Here is a 20,341-nt window from a genome sequence, read left to right on the forward strand (position 1 = left end):
TCGATGTGACAAGACCTTCCTTAAGGAGGAGCGCTTATCTCCAAGTCTCTAGGATCGGTGGAGGAAGAACGACGCATTCTCTGGCGGGACTCGGGATGCTCGCACGAGTAATGGTTTGCTACGGAGAGCATTGGATGAGCCATGTGTAGTCTCTCAGTGCATGAGAACTTTCGGTATCAAATCTGGATTTGGACGAAAACTTCAGCATCCCACGTCGGAATATCTCAGCTCCCACCCATCTTCCTCTCAGCCAGCTCACGGTACAGCCGCTTCAGTTCCTTGACATCGCTCCTCAGCTCCTCCACTTCCTCCTCCCTCTCTCCAAGCATCTCCAGCGAAGCATCATACCGTGTCTTGAGCTGCGTCATCTCGCCTTCCAGCTTCCCGGCTTTCTCCTCGCCACTCCGCTTCCCATCTACCTCCCGCATCAGCGTCACGATCTCGTCCCTCGCGCTGTCCCTCTGTGAAGACAGATGTGTAATCTCATCCTTGAAGCTAGCCTTTTCACTCTCAAGCCGGCGAACAAGCATGCTCATCCGCTCGACAAGCTGTACGCTCGGGCCTGCTGCGGGAGCGGTAGATGTGCTGAGCAGGTCAGCAAGCGTGTGGCCGTCTTCAGGGGTGTGCGGTGCTTCCGCCTCGCCTTCCGGGAATGCGTCCGTCTCGAACTGGTTAATCTCGAATGAGGGCGTCGGCGGGATGTCAGCTGGAGTCAACGAGACGGTGCTCTCCTGCCTGCTCAACGAAGGCGATACTTCGCTGGAGCGCTCAAGAGGCGTACGACCGCTCGAAACATGTGTCGAACCTGGGCGGGGCGGCGGCAATCCTGGGCTACGCCGGCTGCTAGGTCGAGATGGGTCTGTATGGAGAGCAGCGAGGTCGTGAGAAGCGAGGCGATGCCCAGGTCGGCGAGAGGTGTTCAGAGCGTTAACATCAGTCGTCGACATCTTCCGAGAGTTCGTCGCCGGCGATTGATGCCGCAGCTGCATGCCACGACCCTGCATCCACTTCGTCCGCTCCTCCTCGACCTTCTGTTGCAGCTCGACCTCCCAGACCTTCTTCTGCTTGTCCCGTTCGGCTTGCAGGTCTTCAATCACCCTCTGACTGTCCACCAACCGCGCCTGCAGAGCAGCCGCCGCTTCCTTTTGACTTCCCATCTCATCCACCAGCCTCCTCACCTCACGGCTCCTCTCCTCCAAATCATCCTCTATGCTCCTACTCCTCTGGCCAACCTCCCTCACCCGCTTCCTTGTTTCTGCCTCCCGCCTCCCTACCTCGTCTCTCTCCTTCTCCAAACCAACCACCCTCCCATTCAAACTCGCCTCAATGGCCTCCCAGTTCTCCTTAGCCAATGAATACTGCCTTTGCAATGTCTCAACCTGCCTGAGCAGCTGCACATTGCTCTCGCCAGAATTGCCGTCAACCCCTTGATCCTCTGCTCTTGACCTCATGGCCTCCAGTCGAGACTCCAATCCGCCGATCTCATTCTTCAACTCCAGCTCCCTCACGCTGGACTTCTGCGCCTGGCCTTCGAGATCCTCTTTCACCCTCTTAATCTCTGCGGCGGCGCGATCTTCGGCAAGCTTCTTCTCAATCTGTGCGTCCTCCACCTCGTTTTCAAGGGCCGCTATCCTTCCTCGGTCAGCCTCACTAGTCGCCGCCTCCTTGACCTCACTCTCAGCCTTCTCTGCCCGCTCTTTCGCCTCCTTCAGCTGTCCCCTGAGAGACTTCACCAACGCCACTGCATCCTCCCGGTCTTTGCGAAGCTCGTCCACCTCCTTCTCAATCCCTGCGATGACTTTGTTCCTTTCACTTGCAGCACGCTCGGCCTGCTCTGCCTTCCGTAGTCGCTGGCGCAGGTCCGACTCTGTCTTCTCGAACTTCTTCCGCGCCTCGACTGCCGCCTTCTCACTCTCCGTACTCTGCGACCGCAGCTTCTTGATCGTCTGCAGGTGTCGAAGCTCAGTCTTTGACAGCTTCTCGCCCTCCTCCATCAGAAGCGCGATCTGCTCATCCTTTTTGGCCAATTCTTTCTCAGGCGCACTCGTCTCGGGAGAGGCATTGGCAGCTTTAGCAGCAGCGACAGTAGCGCTGGCGAGGTATTTGAGCTTCGACTGTAGCGCGTCTATCTTCTCCATGTAGACGTGAAGGTCGGCTTCGTAGTCAGCTGCACTCTTGGATGATAGAGCCGTGGACGTGCCGTTGGAGACATCCACAGAAGGACGGGTAGATACGTCATCGCGTGTAGCATCTGTAGAAGGCCGAGAACTGTCTTCTGAAGGTCTTGGAACGGCATCGGGTGTAGTGTCGGCCTCAGCTGGCTGAATGTCACCCTCCTTGCCCAGCTCCTCCGGCCCCTGCATTGTCGACTTCTCAGTCTCTGGCGTTTTCGTCGGCTCAACGACCTCTGGCAGAGCTCTCGAGCCACTGTCAATGCTCACCCTCCCCTGTATACTGTGCCGCTCATTGTCCGGGGTCGTAGTCCTGCTGGGCACGGCACTCCCCGCCGGAGTCTTGACTGCTGTTGCCTTGGCCAGTCGTTCTGCAAGACGATCGTTCGGCCTTGTACGTGAAGCATCTCTTGAGCTCGTACCCTCTTTCCTCTTCGGGGGAGCAAGGGTTCCTGACGCCGACTCCGTCCGTTGGAGGGTTGCTGTTGGTTTGGTCGTGGCATTGGCCCCATCACCACCCTCCTCGTTGGCGAGTATCGTATCAAGTCGCGACTCCAATCCCGCTACTGCGCCTGACAGAAGAGAGCCCCAGCCCGCGGCCTTCTTCGCCGGGGCAGGCTGTTTCGACGGGGAGGCCATTGATCTGATCGATGTTGTGGGCCGTGGTCGTGGATTTCAATTTTGGAGAGTCCCGCCGATATGTCAGTACGGCGTCCATGACTATTCGAGTTTGCGCCGAGCCATGATTCTGGCCGTGTTTTACAGAGGTTAGAGGAGGTGAGGTTGACGAGAGACGCCTGATGTGGACCAATATGGCTGCTGCTGCGGCCCGTGCGTTTAAATGTTAACAACCACCTCCAACGACGACGATTGACCTTGCTTCACACAGGACTATCATGTCCTACACCTCCCCTCCACCGCCACCTCCCGCATCGTCGTCGTATTATCCATCGACTCCGCCTGCACCACCGCCCAAGCCGAAGGCGTCCTCCACCCCCGCACGAGGACCCCCGCTACCACCACCCCCGCCGCAGAACGAGCCGCTGGAGTTGGATGGTGGACAAGGAGGGCAATATCAGCAGAGTCGGCAATACTACAACCAACAAGAGCGAGGAGAATATCGATATGCGCAGCAGCAACACCAGCCGTTACCCGACATCCCACCCGTAGAAGCTGGCTGGCTACCAGATAGTGTTAGGGAGAAGACGTACGTATTACGGGAGAAGCTTAGAACATCAGAATACCAGGCTGACAGTCAGGCAGTACATCCGACCTCCACCACCTCCTCAACACTCCCGACCTCCAACAGGCACTCCTCACAAACCCCAACACAACCCACCCCTCCATCCCCGCGGCGCAAAGCACTCTCCAACCACTCCTCCAGCAGAACTTAGCCCTTACCGATGCTCTCAGCAATCTCGAATCTACCTTATCGCAAAGGCGCGCAGCCATACAATCACGCCTACTGGCCCTCCGAGCTCTAGAGCAACAACACTCGAACAAAGTCAAGGAGACGGAAGAGGCCCTCTCACAGTTCTCCCCAATGGCTCTGTATCAGCGACTGAATGCAGGCGCGGGGGAGCAGGAATTACTGGTCAGAGGGGTGGAAGAAAGTTGGCTCGAAGAAGGCGGGTTGGCGGACGAGAGGGAGGTGGAGTCTTTTGTCCGGAGAGTGAAGGAGGGCTCGAAGCAGAGCTTCTTGAGAAGGGAGAGAAGAGAGCGATGGGACGAGGGGAGGGTAGGCGGATGGAGGTGATGTGTTGCGGGAAAGGCAAGACCTGGAAGCCTCCAACAAGCCTCGACGACTGCGAAGAGCGGACGTCTGCGTTTGTACGCCTCCTGCGCTCCTCCAGAGTTCCAGCAAGATGTCCTTGGACCACCGCTGTTATCCTCACTGAGCCGGGCAGACCCAACGATCCTCTCCTTTGAGTGGGGTGCAAGACTATCGTTGCTGCTGTGGATCTTGCCCAGCAACGATGGCGATAGCGACCACCCTCGACCATACTATTACAGCCTCCGCATGTGTTGCGACCAGCACCATCTCGCGAGGAATGAATGCGCCGACCGACTTCGGATGAGTCGCTCTTGTGGCAACTGGTTTCAAGGGCGACGTGCCATTAGGATGACACAGCGAGATCGCTGTCAAGCACGCGACGATATCAAACAGAATACTACCGTCACATGCCAATTTTGAGGTCGAGGTCTCTGTACGACGGCTATTACTTAATGCTTCAGCTGATGGCTTCGCCAAGCATCAGTCACTGCTTAGCTGAGGGACCTCGCATGCTCACCCAAATCAATGGAACGCTTGGAACAATCACGAGATCCAACATACTGTGACGCTTCTTTTGCGGCTGCTCAGAAAAGCATTTGATTTGGGCTTCTCATCACTGAGACACCCGCTACTGGATTACATAAGTGGTCTAGCTTACGTTTCAATTGCTTCGACCTCACTCAACTCTTGCTCTTCAGTTTCCACACTCATCTCCGACCTGCTCGGTGAGCAAGCACCAACCAGCCATGGAGACAATCACCACGCCCACGGCATTGCAGAAGGAGGAGGCCGTTCTTGAAGATAAGGCGTGTGAAGCCGTGGAGAAGATCACAATGCGGCTACGAATCAAGCAGTATGCTTCCTCCCGTCCAGCGATCGAAAAGAGCTAAGGGAAACCACAGTTTCACATGGGCGCAGTTCACGATGCCTCTTTCAACAGGCGGCATAGGTCTGCTGCTCGCATCGCAACCCCACCGTTTCGCCGGCCTCGAGACCATCGGCAAGATCTTCTTCATATTCGATCTGGTCATTCTTGCTGTGGCTCTCGCTACAATATGCGCACGTTTCATACTGCATCCGGGCACCTTCACTCAGTCTCTGGTGCATCCTACCGAGGCGCTCTTTATACCGACTGTGCTGATCACACGTACGTTCATCCTTCGTCATTTCTCTGGCACCCATACTAATCTCACACAGTGGCCAACCTGATCGGTAGTGCGCAAGTGTACGGGGGACCACACTGCGGACATTGGTTCTTGGTGGCGATGCAGGTGCTGTTCTGGCTGTACGTGGCTGCAGCGTTTTCAGGCGCCGTCGTGCAGTATTTGAGCCTCTTCACTGGCCACCCAAACCGTTTGACTGTGCAAAGCATGACTCCAGCGTGGATTCTGCCGATATGTATGTGCTCTCAAACCTCTTGACTCCGTGCTAATGTTCTACTCCAGTTCCAATGTCCGTCCACTCCTCATGACCCTTCTATGAGCCGTACTGACAAGTGGGATAGTATGATCGGCGGCACGCTCGCGAACCTCATCGCTCCGGAACAGAACCCGACCCAACGCATGGCCATCATCGTTGCTGGCGTTTCATTTCAAGGACTCGGCTGGATGGTCGCGTTCTTAATGTACGCCGCATACATCCAGCGCCTGATGGCATACGGCCTACCCGCACCGAACCTGCGTCCCGGCATGATGATCAGTGTCGGCCCACCATCCTTTACGGGTCTCGCACTCATCGGTCTGAGCCAGGCTCTCCCGCCGACCCAAAGCTTCTTCGCTACCAGACCATTCGCGGTACAAGACCTCCAGGCGATGGCCCTCTTCGCAGGCATCTTCTTGTGGGTGCTTGCATTCTGGTTCTTCTGCATCACAACCATCTCAGTCATGATGGGGATTCGCGAGATGTCTTTCCACTTGATTTGGTGGGGTCTTGTGTTTCCAAATGTCGGCTTCACCATCGCCACGATTAAGATTGGACAGCAACTGGAAAGCGAAGGCATTCTGTGGGTGGCCAGCATCATGTCCATACTCCTGGTGGCGATGTGGATATTTGTACTTGGCTGCCATATACGAGCGTTGGTGAGGAAGGATATTATGATGCCTGGGAAGGACGAGGATCAGGGTGAGTTCGGTCAACTACTCTCCAAGATGCGAGACTGACTCAAGACAGCTTGCTACAAGACACCCGACGAGAAGCGTGGTATTATCTAGCCTGACCGAGGCTTGTATGTCATTAGTATTGCTAGCTACTCGTTGACCTTCTGGTCCATCGTCATCATAATCGTCACAATCGTACAGCCGATCTATATCTCCCATATCTCCTCGCTCAGGCAAACAGACTGATCCTGCTCCGCCTGCTCGCCGTCGAACGACTCGAAGAAGAGTCCATGCTCGGCTGGCGCTTCTTCTGCAGCTTCGACTTTCCATCTTCGCTCCTCGACCGAGCGCGCGATGAGTTCTGCAGAGATATCGGCGGTGCTGCTCTCTCCCTTTCCATCGGATGATCGCCCGGCATGGGCGGGTTCAATGTGCCAGGCATCAAGATCTCGAATCCAGTGCCATGCCCACGAACCACCTGCGACGGCCCTTTCACAAACGACGTTCGCTTTGGCGGCGGTAGCTTCAGTTCTGCTGCGCCTGCTGAGGCAAGCATGATAGGGCTGGAGGCAGCGGAGTCGACCGGGCTCTCACTGACTGCCTGACTGCTCAGGGCGCTGTCTCTGCTCCTTGCACGAGGAGTCGCAGGCCCTCTGTCCTGCGAGGTCCGCTTGCAGAACTCCGTAAAGGGCGTCACGTCAGGCATGCTTGACCTGCGCACCGCCGGCGGCAGAGCTGCTATTTTCGCTGACGAGAGCGCTGCCGCAGTGCCCGTGTCAGAGCTGGACGATCTTGTGGATGGCCGACCTTCTACAGACGTGGAGAGTCTGTTCGGTCCTCGCAATCCTGTCAAGTCTACACTGGCGCTCTGCCCTGGCCGCCGTCCTCGAGGTGTCAGCTGTCCAGTCTCTGCAGCTTGGAATACTCTGCGACTGTTGAGCAGATCCAAGTCATTTGCGGACGGTATTTTTGGAGCGGATGGCGTCTGGCCCGTAAAGAGTGCAGGAGCATATGCCGAGATGGAGTCAATGTCGCCCGTGCTGTCGCTCGACCGATGCGAGGAGTCGCTGTTGGTATTGTACTCGTCCACACGGAGGGAAGTCGATGCTTTATGAATCGCATCCAGGCCTTCCAGCGTCCGGACAGGCTGAGACGGACAAGCAATGTAGGGTTGATACTCGTACTTGGCGTAAGAGAGCGGTGGATATCTGCTGCGCTGCGGTTTGCTGATGGCTTCGGAGGCCTCGTCATGGCTGGTTCTGCTCCTTGATTGCAAGTCCTCTCGAAAATCCGGCCTGAGAAGTGATAGAATGTGGTCCGCTTTGGCTGACCTAGCCTGCTGCCCGTCGACGGCGGCGTTGAATGTCTTCACTGGCGATTGCTCAACTGGCGAAGACGCCGCCGAAGCGTTCTCACTTCCAGGGTCCGGTGTATTGCCCCGAGAGATCCAAAGACCTTCCACCTGGATCCCACTCTCAATCGCGCGTATCCCGAACGGCACAACTTCACTCTCCGGCCTCGCGGACCGCTGACTCATTGTACGCTGCATGGATTGCTCGACCCGCTCTTGCTCAGCAATGGCGGAGAACTTGCGGAGTCGCCCATGCGCATATATTAGTTTCAAACTTCCCAGAATAACCGTAACCACCATTGCGCATGCCAGTATCTGCAGCCCAAGTTAGCATTTGCACGTGGCAGGCCAAACGTGTGGAATGCGACTAACGAAGACCAACTTCTCCCATATCTCCCATCCGCTGAAGAACTTCTTTGCCATGTGGATTATGTTATGCTCGAGTGAATGAGGTGAATTTGAGGTATGCAGTAGCGACTGTGGGATGGGGAGGGTAGTCCCCTAGATTTGGTGGTGGATGTTCAACTGGGCGCACTCCATTGTCAGCTGGCGCTCTTCAATGATAGTGAATGATGGATGGAAGAACAAATGCGGCGTCTCGAGAACGGGACAGCATACGTACCCCAATTTCACGCTTCGCAGCGTTTGTTGACCCAGCACGTCGGAGACGCAAGGCCGCAGCCTTAGTCGGCATCGGTGTGGCCAAAGGGCTCTTGAGGTCGGTTTTGCAACAAGTGTAGACCAGAGAAGTGGTCATGAAAGGATAAGGAAACGCACGCTCGTTCTCAAGACGCGGATCGAGCAGAGTCGTCCACGGAAAGGCGTCTCGAGCGCCACCACGGAAAAGCTTGAGATTGACGAGCATGTGTGACCGCGACGAGAAGCGGTGAGAGAGGATGATTGAAACATAGATGTCTGATTTGACTGTACACTTACAACAGCGATGTACGATCGGGACAGGGTCGCTCGAACAGGACTACCCATTGTTAGAGACCACGCGATATATTCTTTGCTACCCAGCATCACGGTCGCGACATAGAAGCGTGACGACGTTTGTGTAACAGTAGCAGCACGTGTAGCATTCGCGTACTGACCCGTTCCTGCATATTCGTACGGAATGTTGCATCGTCCTACAGAAGGTATATGTATGTTCATCCTCGGGTGCTGGCAGTGGGACGACTTCGGCGTCGCCGATGGTTTTGAGAAGGCATGCTGGTTGACCGGACGTTCAATGATGCCTTCAGGTTTGTTCTATCGAGTTGCTGTCGGGTCGAGTGCGTGTGACGTTGAAACTGAGGTTGGAGACCAGGGGTGTTTCGAGTGAGGCTCTTGGATCTTGGCTGATCGGCACTGGGTTCAAGGCGATCCGGCTTCGATCAAGAATGGAACCATTCGCAATTTTGGACAGCTAGAATTTGACGATTCGCAGAGGTTCAACTGTAGCCACATCTCACAGCGATTTAAAACATACACAAGGAGCACCATGACTGTAGAATCTATGGTAAAGTCCAAACAACCAAGGACGACGGGTACATGTAAGTTACATGAGGGAGTATACCTCTTCATCAAAAGGAAATTCGCCCAAAAAAAAAAAAAAAACCAATCAAAAAGGATGAGAAGCAGTAACTTCTTTAGCTGAGAATGGTTTCGATCCATTGCCCTCCGGGTTATGAGCCCCTGTGTTGCCGTTAGGATCAGATCGTCGAACACTCGATAGGTGTACACTTACGGCGCGCCTGGTTACAGTCAGTACCGATGCAACTGAAACCAGATGGACATGAGAACTCTTACTTCCGCTGCGCCTAAATCACGTGTTAGAGAAATCGGCTTGATTTTGATTACAACAGGGAAACATACCACTCAGCTGTGTATAATGTATCACGACAAATGTATTATAATTATATATGTAATTAAATGCCCACAGGCTTGAAATGAGGTCTGCCAGTGTAACGAAAGGAGTACTTTAATTCTACTACAACGACCACTGCACGGCCAGTTAGTCGTCGCGGCTCGCTTCACTAACTTCCGACGATGAAGGCATGTATCTTCAGCAATATCAAAGATTTGAGTCATAGAACTTGAAAACAACGCCTGCGAAGTGCTCAGAACGGCACAAGATCTTGGCTGGTACTGCAGCTGAGGTTACTGTACATTACGAGACTTCACACTTTCCTGTTGAGACGAGACAAGACAGTGTTCGCAGAAGTCAAGCCATATTCCCACAGCGTCCTTCTACTACTTCATGCAAGCTACAGCGCCGTGAGTACTGTACTCTAGCTTATCCGCCAGCTAGCCCAGCCATCACACCGGCTCTGCATCATTCCTGTCTTCGCAACTCTTCTTTACCGCGGAAGACCTCCATGCGATGGTTCTTGCTGACTTTGGTGATGGATCTGGCAAACCGGCTGGATGCTCAGGTTCGCTGTTATCATGTGTGAACGCGCAGGGGCGGCCGCCGCACTGACAGCTTACGCACGTATTAGATCCTGGTATCTTCTGGCATTATGTCTTGACCAGCTGGGTTGCCCTGTTTCACCTCAGCGCGAACATCATAAGACAGCAGGATCAACTTACCAAGATAACATTACCGTAGCATGTGTTGCACGATCGACATTGCTTTGCACTTTTAGTTCGTCCATCCGCGAAAAAAGGGAACTGTACGTCTGTGGGTCCAACATACCTGCGCCTAGGCGAACAAACGAGCCCTTGCCACCGTCCTCCTTTGCAACGTCTGGGGGTACATCCTTCATGCTTCTTCTATACACCCCCTTGCATGCTGTCTGCATTTCGTTCAGATAGTCAGGGAGATGAGGAGGACTTACACTTCGGAGGATACATTCAGCTTGACGTTGTGAGAGGTTGCTTTTTATAAAGATGTTGCCGTCACTATGATACACTCCTGCAAAGCATGACACTATGGGTATCTCAATATCAACCAGCCTAAACACCCGTCTGCGCATGCTTGAGTAAAGTTCTCGATGAAAGATCGTAAACCGTGCTCACGCCAATGCCATCTCGCCATCTCACCATCTCACCATCCCACCATCCCACCATCTCGCCACCTCGCCATCTCATCGCGCTCGTGTTTCCTGGTCTCGCACGTTGCTGGGCTATCCTGATTCATAGAACAATCGTGATCAACACTTCAAGCTCTAAACCGCTCCATCTTGTCGTTCCCATCAACACTGGTGATCGTGAACGGAACCTCATTGGGGTTGGTGAGAGCACGGAGCAAAGCTGGGTTGTTCTCGAGATCGCGGGTGTGTGCAAATGTGCATGGTCGGCCGTAGCGTTGACATCTCTCACATGTATTCTGCCCTGGGACTTCCACACACATGGTGTTTGACCTGCCCTGCAATGAATCAGTATCTGGCAAAGACGGGAAAGGGGGGGACTTACCAGAACCGTGTTCGCGTAGCAAGCGTTACAGCTCTTACGAGAACGTCCTGCGCTACGTTGCTGACCGTCTGGAAAGATGGGGTACTGAGTATCTGAGGGTCTAGCATATCTTCCAGCCCCGAGATCGACGAGCTCTTGCCCGATCTGTTGCATCGTCTTGAAAGTAGGCCCTGGCACGACACGGGACCCCGGAAGATCGCGGACACGAATCGTCTGGTCGAGATGGTCGAGGTAGACCTCCTTCACCCTGGCAATCCCGAAGTCCCAGATCCATTCTTGCTGTTCCGTGGAAAGTGTTCTCTGCTCCTGGAGGACGTAGCCTCTCAAGCCGTTCGCGATGTTGTAGTTCTGTGTCATACCGTTTGGTGCATAAGCTAGCTTCTCATTGTCGTCCCTGAGCTGGAATTGCCGCTGTACCCAGACACCGTCATCCCTCTGCCACTCGATACGCATGCCCAGTTGGTTAGCGTTGGCCCAATCCGATAGAGCACCGACACCTGGAGCCCGCGCGAGACCAGCAGTATGAGGCTTACCGTCCAGGCGAAGCTCGAGGACGACGTGGATCTTTGAATTTTCTGGAGGCCATGGCTTATCGCGTCGAAGCAGGGCAATCCATGCTGTATTGGTGGGCGTATGGTGCTTCAGGTACACCTGGAGACTGGGGACGCCGGCTCCACCTGTAGCAACGCGCGTCACAAGATCAGTCCGACGGAAGTTTGCAAATTGTCCAGGGATGCTGGTTTTCGTCCAGATAGTCCGCGCTTTTCGTAATCCGGTCAGAGGGCTCGTCCAGTTTAGACCCGCACTTGATCCAAAGGCCTTCTTGCCCGTGCTCCTGTCGCATCCTCCTGGCCAACCTGTGCGCTCGAAGACCTGATCGGCCAATTTGCGCAAGACGACGGCATCTGCCTTTTGCACATAGTACTTCGAGACCCTTGAGACTGAATCGGGAGCTCCAATCTTGTTGTCCTGCTCCTCCGTCTCTCCTGTGAAGCCGTCCGCTTTGAAGTTGAGCACCTCCTTGCAAGTGGTTTGAAGCAGGCTCATGAATACTTGCTCTGCAAGCTTGACTTCCGGGCTCTCGGCATCGTCAACGTTGAGGTAGGATATTGGGAAGATGCAGTGCTTCCGTGCCAGTCGCGCGGCATTGTAATGGACACCCTTCTTCTCGGGGTCTTTGCTGGCATCCACGTGCTCCCCGTATCTGCTCTCGAAGCTGCGAGCAGTGCTCCCAGCATACGGCTCAGGCTCTCGCTCAGGCTGGCCGATGAAGTCCCAGTGGACGATGACGTAGATGCCAACATGCTGATCATGCTCGCCATCTGGCGCAGACCCCTTCAGCTGCCACAGGGTGAAGTCTTGCCGATCCAGGCACTGCTGAAGCCCACTTGACACCTTACCTACGCCAACCACTATTTTGTTCGTTTGTTGACGAATGTCTGACTCCGACTTAAGCAAATCTGTGATGACCTCCGGCTCGGTGGGGAGGTCTCCGCGCCCTTCGTACCACGCAGACAAGAGGCCGCACACCGTCTTGCCGGATCGGCCTGCCGAAGCATTCTGGTCAATCTAGAGGTTGGCAGGTAATGTCGCGACCGCTGGCTCGTCAACTTGGATAAGGATAGGTTCTCCGATCCTTGCTGAGGTGCCGATGCGAATGTCATCCCTGGGCACCCATCCTTCGCGGCCAGGGTTGCCCGAAACGTCTTGTGGGTACTGCACGCAGATGTTGCCGTTGGTGTTCGCCTTCGAAGTCACCTTGCCGTGGTCACCGCTTCGCATAGCGATCACATTTGGAATTGGTGCGGGCAGCGTGAAGTCGCGCGAGGCGACGAAGGGATACCCAATCGGCCATTCGCTGTCGGTGGTCCTGCGATCCATGTTTTGTGATTGTAGCGGCACACGATGTAGCGTGACGGTGCTCTGTATAAGACCGATCGCGGTGTAGCAGATGCCTTGGTGTGCACAGGCATCTGCTTCGTGTGTTCACAAAGAATAGCGGAAAGATTGTTGCGTCGGCGAAGATTCTGGGTTCTACAGGTTGCAGCTGCGATCCTGATTGGCTCCGCGCCGACATGTGAACGTGAATGTAGGTGAGATTTTGACGTCATTTTGCCGGCGTTCACGACACTGTGCATGGCCGGTTCGTGAAACTTTGCTTTCGGCGCTTTGTCCTTCACAGACATATTGATGTCTTAAGAAGATGCTTCTGTGGCATTCCATGTGTTAGGCAGTCATGCGAGCACCTCGCCACGAACAAAATGCCAACACGGTCCGAACGAGATGGAACCATCGGTTTGTTTTCAGGGTTGTGCTGGCCATGTTCTGTACGGATCGTTGACCCCGAAGAACACTTAGCCTGCCTCCAGGTCGTCTCCATCGGGAATCCAAGGGCTACAATGGTGCGTTGCCATCACCTGAACTCTGTAGAGCGGCGATCTCGTTTGCGATGCATCTGATGAGCTACCAATGTGGAGTCTCTCTTCATGCTTGCCAGAACGAGTCCAGTATTCCAGGCTTTTACCTTGAGAGCGCGCCATGAAGCCTCTGTTATCTGATAGCGAGCCTCTGACATAATTTTCCAGATGCGGACTTGCCGAAGAGGGCTCGACGGCCTTTGGAAGATGAGCCAAGCGCCACATCGTTGGCAAGATGATGTTCTTGTTGCCGCTTATCCCTCACGAACGTAAGCCCTTTTCTGCAGGAGGGGCCATCAGCAGGAATCAATGCCATGAGAATGGGCACTCGTCGGGCAGCGAACTTGAGTCGCCATCGTAGGGGCCCTCTTCTGCCGATGGGGCAGGCAATGAAGTTGTCGTCGCAGTCGAGCTCTCCTAGGTCGTCCATCTTCCAATGCGGCATCGTTGCGATGCTGGCATCCGGAATGGCGCTGTAGTGGCACAAGACCGCTAATGCTACCGACTCCAGACATGTCCGCTGGATGCGTGATGTTTCGTCGCCGGTCGGAGCTTCTCTTCAGCTTTCGTCTCAAGATGTCCAGTGTCGAGTGGAATAGAGTGAGGTGTTGTGATGAGTAAGCCCACGCTAGCCTCACGCAAGCCCAACCAAAACCGAACCCACCGCCTGCTTGCCCGCTTGCCTGCCTCTTCTGCAAGTTATTGACCACCGATCGAAAGTCCAACGATACTGAGGTCGCCTTCCATCGTCCTTGGCTCCTTCGTTCCACGTTGTCGCCGGTGCTGGTGCTGGTGCTGGTGCTAGCGGATCTTCCGATGATCCTCCAAGGCCTTCAGATCTTCGCAATTTCGCCAAATACCATTGTCAAGGACCTTTGCTGGTGGCCAGATTGACCCGTTTGAGGTGGTGGTTGTCGATGTTGTTGACCTCATGCCGCGGTTGTATTGCTTCAAGCTGCGGCGCTCTGCTGCCAGGCAGGGAGTTTTGGTGTGCGCGTAAGTTGGTTGTGCGACACCATGTGGTTCTTCTGAGTGCACGGAGTGTGACGGATGATGAAAGCGGATAGTGATTCTCGTCATAAGGTGAGTGGCCGACATGCGTTGTGGTCGCTTTCGATGCATTGTCGCTTTGCGCTCGAGTGCCAACAGGCAGTTGTCGTGAGTTCTCGACACATGAGATGTGGATGCTGGCCCGGACGAGCGATCGTGTAGGATTTGGCCATCGTCGAGCAGTAGCGAGAGACCACATAATCGGATGGTCTTCAAGAGGCTCAGCATCGCATGGTAGATGTCGGCAGAGCGGCACCATACCTAGTCTCTTGTTGGACTTCGCCCGCGGCCAGTGTGCCACCTCCAGTGCCTGGCAGCAGAGCTGGTGGGAGCAATGGCCGCAGTGGCCACCAAAAAATACTCGCTCCATTCCAAGATTCCAAAAGCAAAAGCAAAATACAGCAATACGCTTCACAAGGAAGCCAGCCAACGCTCGTACGCCAGCAGCCTCCACTCACTCAACGGCTTCCACCCCTCCTCAAGATACGCATCGTCGAGGTCTTCGTCAGCAAAACGACTCTCGCCCCACGGATCCCTCTTCTTCTTCAGACTCCTCGCCTCCTCCTTCTCCTCCTCCTTCTCCGTCTTATTGTTCTTCTTCTGCTACTCCTTCACCTACCCCTTCTACTCCTTCTTCTTCTTCTTCTCCTCCTTCTCCTCGTTTATAGCCTCGATGGGCTTTGCTTGAGGCGCCGGGAGGACGGCCAGCGCCAGGGAAGAGGTGACGAGAGGTTCGAGGGAAGGAAGGGCAGCGGACAAGGACTCGGACAAGCTCGAAAGCGCACAGTCCGGCGGAGGAGGACAAGACGAGCCAGCGAATGTCGGCACAAGGGAGAGGACTTCTCTGGAGAGCACACCAGCGCCGAAGGACGCACACGAGGCGGTGGGATTGACTGCGAACCTGCGAGCATGTTAACAACAGGTGACGTTTAAAGACTGCAATGTCTGCACCAGCAGCATAGGGTATACTCACGACATCGTGATGTGGTGGCGTACAGAACAAGACTACATAAGGCGTGGATGGGATGGGTATACATGGACTGTCGGTGTGGGTGCCTCAGGTGCGATACGCTCAATCCCATTACGACACTACTATGAGCAACTGGTTTCATTTCATCTCACGTTCATCGACTATGGCATTGGATACGTTGTTCTACACTGGTGTTGTTCTTGTGGGATGGTCGTACGGTTTGTACAGAGTTGCGAGGATGAAAGCTTGGGGATTCGGGAGAGCCAGGCTGCTCCTCTTCAGAGCGGACCTGCAGCACGCGAACATGGCAAGAGCGATCCATTTGGTCCCAAAAGCTGGAGACAACAAGAGAGCATGCAGCAATGGAGTCAACTGGAACTTTCAGTGTCGAACGTCACGCGTGGCACTCAACCCGCCTACGATGTTTCGGCGTACTATGGTGCCACCTGCAGAAGCACACGAGACTGTCGGATTGACTGCGGACCTGCTGGAGTATCGGCAAGTGCATCCTACTGACAGCAGACATTGTCTTGGGCATAGCACTCACGACTTTGTGGCCGAGAGATCGTCGAGCCCATGCGAGGTATGCCTCATCTCAACTGTATCGGGACGGGACTAAGCTCCTCGCGACCCCTAAACTGGGAAGGAATCGCTTTCCCAGGCATCGACGCCGTGGGAGCAGTCACTACACCCATCCATTTCAACACTGTCAGGCCACAGACAATACGTGAGACTGCAATGCGGCACATGCACTTCCCCAGCATCGGCACAAGGGCGCCAGCTTCTCCATGCGAGTAAAGATCCCGTGAAGGGAGCCCGCGTTACGTGAAGGTGGATATTGAGATTGGGATTCATCATGAGCAGGCATCGTTCTTCGATGTACTTCTCCTACACTACCAATTCTACGTAAGACGCAGTAATACCACCGCTTCAGTTCCTAGAGAACGTCCATAGCATCCCCAGCCGCAGGGAGCAACGGGAACCTCCCCTGCAGCATATCACTCCTGTTATCCAACTCCGCCCCGTACTCCCTCCTCACATCCGCAATCTGAACCAACCGCCTCTTCTTACTCTCCCCATGCACCTCCGCAATTGGATCAGCCAACAGCCACGCATCCTTCTCTCCACAGCAGGCCAACGTATTGATCAGCAGCACATACGCATCGACCAGTGTTTCGTCTTCGGGATCCTGCAGGCCATGCTTGTAGTGCGCATGCCGCAGTCGCTCGAGATGCTCGTACAACAGCTCTGCGGCGCCCCGGAAATTGGCTCGCTGGGTGCGGAAGGCGTACAGGATCCGGTAAAACGATCGACCGGAAGATGATGTAGAAGCCAACTCCTTCTTCGCCAGAGACAAAAGTACGGCATCCGCTTCTTGAACCAGATTGGCGTCCTCGAACGGTAAGTCGAGCAGCTCTTGCACGTTGTCCTGCTTCACGCAAGCCTCCAGTAGTCTCCGAAGCTGAGCTCTCTTCACAGGCAGATCATTGAGCTGATGGAGTGCCTCAAACGCCTCATGGACCCTCCCGGTCTGCAGCAGCGCATTGAACAGCCTGCTCAGCAAATCCTCTCGCACCGGTCCGCCTCTGCTGAGAAGTCTCTGCTGCTCCATCACGGCATCAATAATCTCCATCTGCGAGCTGTCTTCATCATGCCACCGCTCGTCTTGTTCGTAAATCTTGTCGGCGTCCGTGCCATTCTCTAGACAATCCAGAGCCAAGCTCGCGAACTCTGCCGTGTATGACCAGATCTTGAGCTTCTCAAAGAGAGACGCCACGTGCTGATAGAAAGCTGTCTGCCCTTGTCCGAAGTGATTGCGTTCCTCATCAGTGAGCAGGATGGCTGTATCTGCAGGGCCGATATTCTGCGCCTGGGCCATATCTGTGGCCGCCGCCTGGAACTTCTGCTCGGCGAAAGCATAGTCTCCAATGGCAACGAACAGCCTGCCTTGCAAATACTTGGTCCAGCTTGACGTGTTGCGATCCGAACCAAGAAACTTTTGAGAATCCACAGCCAGATCGTACTTCTGCTCCTTGATCAAGAAAGACAGCACAAAGGCCGTGAAGCCATCCCACTCGTCGAAAAGTGGCGCTCCAAAGGTCCACTGCTTGCTCCAAAGTGTCAAGAGCTCGGCAAACGGCTCATGCCCGTTCGATCGTGGGCTCCAGTCGGCGATAGCTACACGTTCTAGTAGAGTGACTGTGGAGCTCTCGACAGCCTGAGAACTTTCGTGCTGGGAGGTCCGATGAGATGTGTGCTCCAGAATCTCGTTAGCTGCGAGCCAAGACAGCAGAAGGTTGTTCTTGATCCGAGACATGATGGCTTCGTAGAGCTCGTCCACCCGATTGACAAAGTCGGGGTCCAGTTCGTTCGTCTCGAGATCTCCATGCATGAATACCACAAGGGCGAGGATGGCATCGAGGCTTTGGCGATCTGTCTCCAGGGTCTCTTGAGCGACAGCAACGACCAACTTCTCGCCGTATCGATTCAAGGCCTTGCTATCACCGTGTCGGCCGGTTGGTTGCTTTCCAATCAGGTCCAGAAGACCGATTATGAAGTCTGCAGTGATGCTCCCAAGCCCATCGAATCCATTGGCCTTTTCCGTAAGGGTCTCGAAAGTGTCGTCCATGACCTCTGCGCCAATGTTGGTAGTCTCGAACAAATGTCTCGGCCCCTGTCCGTTAGAGCTTGCTTCCTCAAACCCGGCACCCAGAGCATTGGCGACAATGGTATCCGAGAAGCTGAACTTGAACTCCGCAGAGAATGAGGTGTAGAAGTCCATAGCCATCGCCAAGAAGGCGCTTTGAAACATTAACTCGGTGTCTGGGAAGATCGCCTTGACCAAGTGCTCTTCTGTCGTCTGCATTATGTCTACGGGTACGAGATGCGGGTTCAAAGATATGTTTTCCAGCGCGTCGTTCCTCCGGATTGGAGCCACAAAGTCGGCACCAACAGTCCATGGCAATTCGTCGACGGGATCGTACGCGAACCCAATAGTCTCGTTGCGACGGCCATGGAGGTGGGCCAGGAGGGAAAAGAAAGTCTTCCACTGACTCTGGATATCGGCCTGGTATCGATCGTAGTCCGGCTGATCGTTTGCTGAGCGACGCAAGATGATTTTGGACGTGACAGCTTGCGCGAGGCGTTCCTTCAGCGGTGCTTCTGGCGCATTCAGACCTCTGCCGGCAAGACCAGAGGTCAAGTTCCGCCCCTTTCGGTAGATATGTAGAGCCGCCTCGAGCGAGGCCACACTGAACCTGCCTGGCTTGAAGAGAAACTCCAGCCATCTCTCGCTTGGCGTTACCGAAGCACCCGCAAAGTCCTCGAGCTCGCCCGGGAAGTTCGGAGATTGTCGAACACCTTCTGTCGTCCGGTTCCCCTGCTCCACCACTGTCCACCCACTCCTCCAAGCAACATCTTGTTCTGTCGTGTCATCATCTTCTGTTCGCATGAGGTCGAATGTCATGCTGAACGTCTGGCACAGGGTACCGGACCGCGCGCGTACCCACAGCTTCGTGTTAAGCCACTCAACACCAGACTGGATGTGAAAGTCCTCCAAGTGCCAGATGTTCGTATCCATTAGTTCATCGATGGGTGGTATGAGCTGTTCGCCATCACGGACGTCTTTCAGTCTGCTGAACTGTCGTCCATCCCGAGGGATCCTAAAGGGCTTGACGTAGTAGAACTTGAATTGGTGATCCTCCGGAGAATGAAGCACCAGATAGTAGTCCTCGCTGTGAGTTCCGTCCGTCGTAGTCAGCTGTCTCCCATCGCTCGCAGCGGGCGGAGTCACGATCTGGAGGATAGTCCCTTGCTCTGCGCTCATCATTTGTCCCTGTTGCTTCTTCCTCTCCTGCTCTGGTGTGTCGCTTAAAAGGTCCTCCTGCTCGACTCGCTTTCCAGTCTCGGTACTCCAAGCACGTAACTCATGATCCAGGCTGACGGTCCAGATGTGCTTCCCATCGGGACTCTTCGCCATTGCAGCTATCGCGCTTGGCTCCAGCTCTATGTTTCCATATCGTATTGTTTGGTATCTTCTCAGCGGTATCAACCCACGCAGCGTACCCGACCAGCCCCCCTCGCTGAAAAATGTCTCGCGCCATTGCGCCCCGGTGTGGTTCGTTTGACGGACTAGGCGCATCAGGCCGCCATCGTGAAGGGATATGAGTAGCTCAAGACTGCTTACAGCGACGAAGCGGTAAGGATGGCGGAATGCGAGTGAATTTGAGGCGTACTTCTTGAAGCATGCTTTTGCGTCGAAGTCGCTTGGGGGAGTCTCGCGTGCCAGAAGGTCGCGTTTGAGAGTGATGGTGTAGATGTCATTGTTGGTTGTAAGCGCGAATATCTCCAGCGCATCCACCTCATCGGGATCCGCCAGCGCAACTCCGTTCTTGATCACGGCGTGAGACAGCGTAATTCGGAAAGTCAAGCAGCTCTCGCTCTTCGTCGCCTTGTCGTGCACCAGGTCCACTGACTGTACTTCGAGCACCTTGCCATCCTCCAGCACACGCCACAGAAAGCTCCTCGGCGCTCTCTCCTGACGCCGAAAGAAAACGGAGCCTTCGGTCGCCAGGTACTTGCGCGCGTAGTTCTCCTCGTCTAAGCCCCCAACCTCATGGAAGCCTCTCTTGCGGCCAGCTGCAAATGCACTCGATTGCAAACGATCGGATGTGGTGTCGATGGTGAGGATCTGAGAAGGGACACCAGGCGATGGTGAGAGGCGTGCCTCCTGGTGTATGCTTGGAGGAGGAGCCATTGTCGCGGCGGTCGTTCTGGTGGATGCGACAGAAACGAAGATTTGAAGTTGAAGCTCAAGCTAGGAGTCGCGAAGCGCGTCCGCCCGCCAAGACTGTCACATGGGCTTCTCGAGCAGAAGCATGCATCTTGTGCACTTCAACAATACAAAGTTACTACGTTCGTCTACATATCTCCTCGCGCGTGAGTATCATCGTAAGCCCAAAAGCAAATGCAAACACAGTCCTTCCAGCAATCCTGTTGACTCCATACTCTCTCGCTCATGCTTCGCAATCCGACGCAGCGCACACGCTAATGCTTCCTCTCTCGAACCCGACCACACGACTTTCTTTCTTCCTCCACCTCGCAATGATAGCCG

The 20,341-nt window shown here is 54.8% G+C and overlaps 7 protein-coding genes across 7 annotated transcripts; 2 read left to right on the forward strand and 5 right to left on the reverse strand.

The window, feature by feature from the left end:
- Positions 1-224: 224 nt before the first annotated feature.
- LTR77_006638 (uncharacterized protein) lies at positions 225-2,810 on the reverse strand (the record flags this gene model as incomplete). The annotated part of the gene is made up of 2 exons (XM_064803879.1): positions 225-2,542; positions 2,594-2,810. The coding sequence occupies 2 exons, from the start codon at positions 2,808-2,810 to the stop codon at positions 225-227; spliced, it is 2,535 nt and encodes an 844-aa protein (XP_064657680.1).
- A 257-nt stretch (positions 2,811-3,067) lies between these two features.
- On the forward strand, positions 3,068-3,927 carry LTR77_006639 (uncharacterized protein; the record flags this gene model as incomplete). The annotated part of the gene is made up of 2 exons (XM_064803880.1): positions 3,068-3,378; positions 3,435-3,927. 2 exons carry the CDS (start codon positions 3,068-3,070, stop codon positions 3,925-3,927), a joined length of 804 nt encoding a protein of 267 aa, XP_064657681.1.
- Positions 3,928-4,691: 764 nt separating this feature from the next.
- On the forward strand, positions 4,692-6,155 carry LTR77_006640 (uncharacterized protein; the record flags this gene model as incomplete). Its single annotated transcript, XM_064803881.1, has 6 exons — positions 4,692-4,798; positions 4,848-5,092; positions 5,143-5,343; positions 5,391-5,397; positions 5,450-6,066; positions 6,115-6,155. The coding sequence occupies 6 exons, from the start codon at positions 4,692-4,694 to the stop codon at positions 6,153-6,155; spliced, it is 1,218 nt and encodes a 405-aa protein (XP_064657682.1).
- A 115-nt stretch (positions 6,156-6,270) lies between these two features.
- Positions 6,271-7,815, reverse strand: LTR77_006641 (uncharacterized protein; the record flags this gene model as incomplete). Its single annotated transcript, XM_064803882.1, has 2 exons — positions 6,271-7,707; positions 7,765-7,815. 2 exons carry the CDS (start codon positions 7,813-7,815, stop codon positions 6,271-6,273), a joined length of 1,488 nt encoding a protein of 495 aa, XP_064657683.1.
- A 2,722-nt stretch (positions 7,816-10,537) lies between these two features.
- On the reverse strand, positions 10,538-12,672 carry LTR77_006642 (uncharacterized protein; the record flags this gene model as incomplete). The annotated part of the gene is made up of 3 exons (XM_064803883.1): positions 10,538-10,744; positions 10,792-12,360; positions 12,403-12,672. 3 exons carry the CDS (start codon positions 12,670-12,672, stop codon positions 10,538-10,540), a joined length of 2,046 nt encoding a protein of 681 aa, XP_064657684.1.
- Positions 12,673-14,882: 2,210 nt separating this feature from the next.
- On the reverse strand, positions 14,883-15,236 carry LTR77_006643 (uncharacterized protein; the record flags this gene model as incomplete). The annotated part of the gene is made up of 2 exons (XM_064803884.1): positions 14,883-15,159; positions 15,232-15,236. The coding sequence occupies 2 exons, from the start codon at positions 15,234-15,236 to the stop codon at positions 14,883-14,885; spliced, it is 282 nt and encodes a 93-aa protein (XP_064657685.1).
- Positions 15,237-16,165: 929 nt separating this feature from the next.
- On the reverse strand, positions 16,166-19,984 carry LTR77_006644 (uncharacterized protein; the record flags this gene model as incomplete). Its single annotated transcript, XM_064803885.1, has 1 exon — positions 16,166-19,984. One exon carries the CDS (start codon positions 19,982-19,984, stop codon positions 16,166-16,168), a length of 3,819 nt encoding a protein of 1,272 aa, XP_064657686.1.
- Between the last annotated feature and the right edge of the window lie 357 nt (positions 19,985-20,341).

The sequence above is a fragment of the Saxophila tyrrhenica genome, assembly GCF_035928015.1.
Source record: "Saxophila tyrrhenica strain CCFEE 5935 chromosome Unknown scaffold_10, whole genome shotgun sequence".
Lineage (NCBI taxonomy): Eukaryota > Fungi > Ascomycota > Dothideomycetes > Mycosphaerellales > Extremaceae > Saxophila > Saxophila tyrrhenica.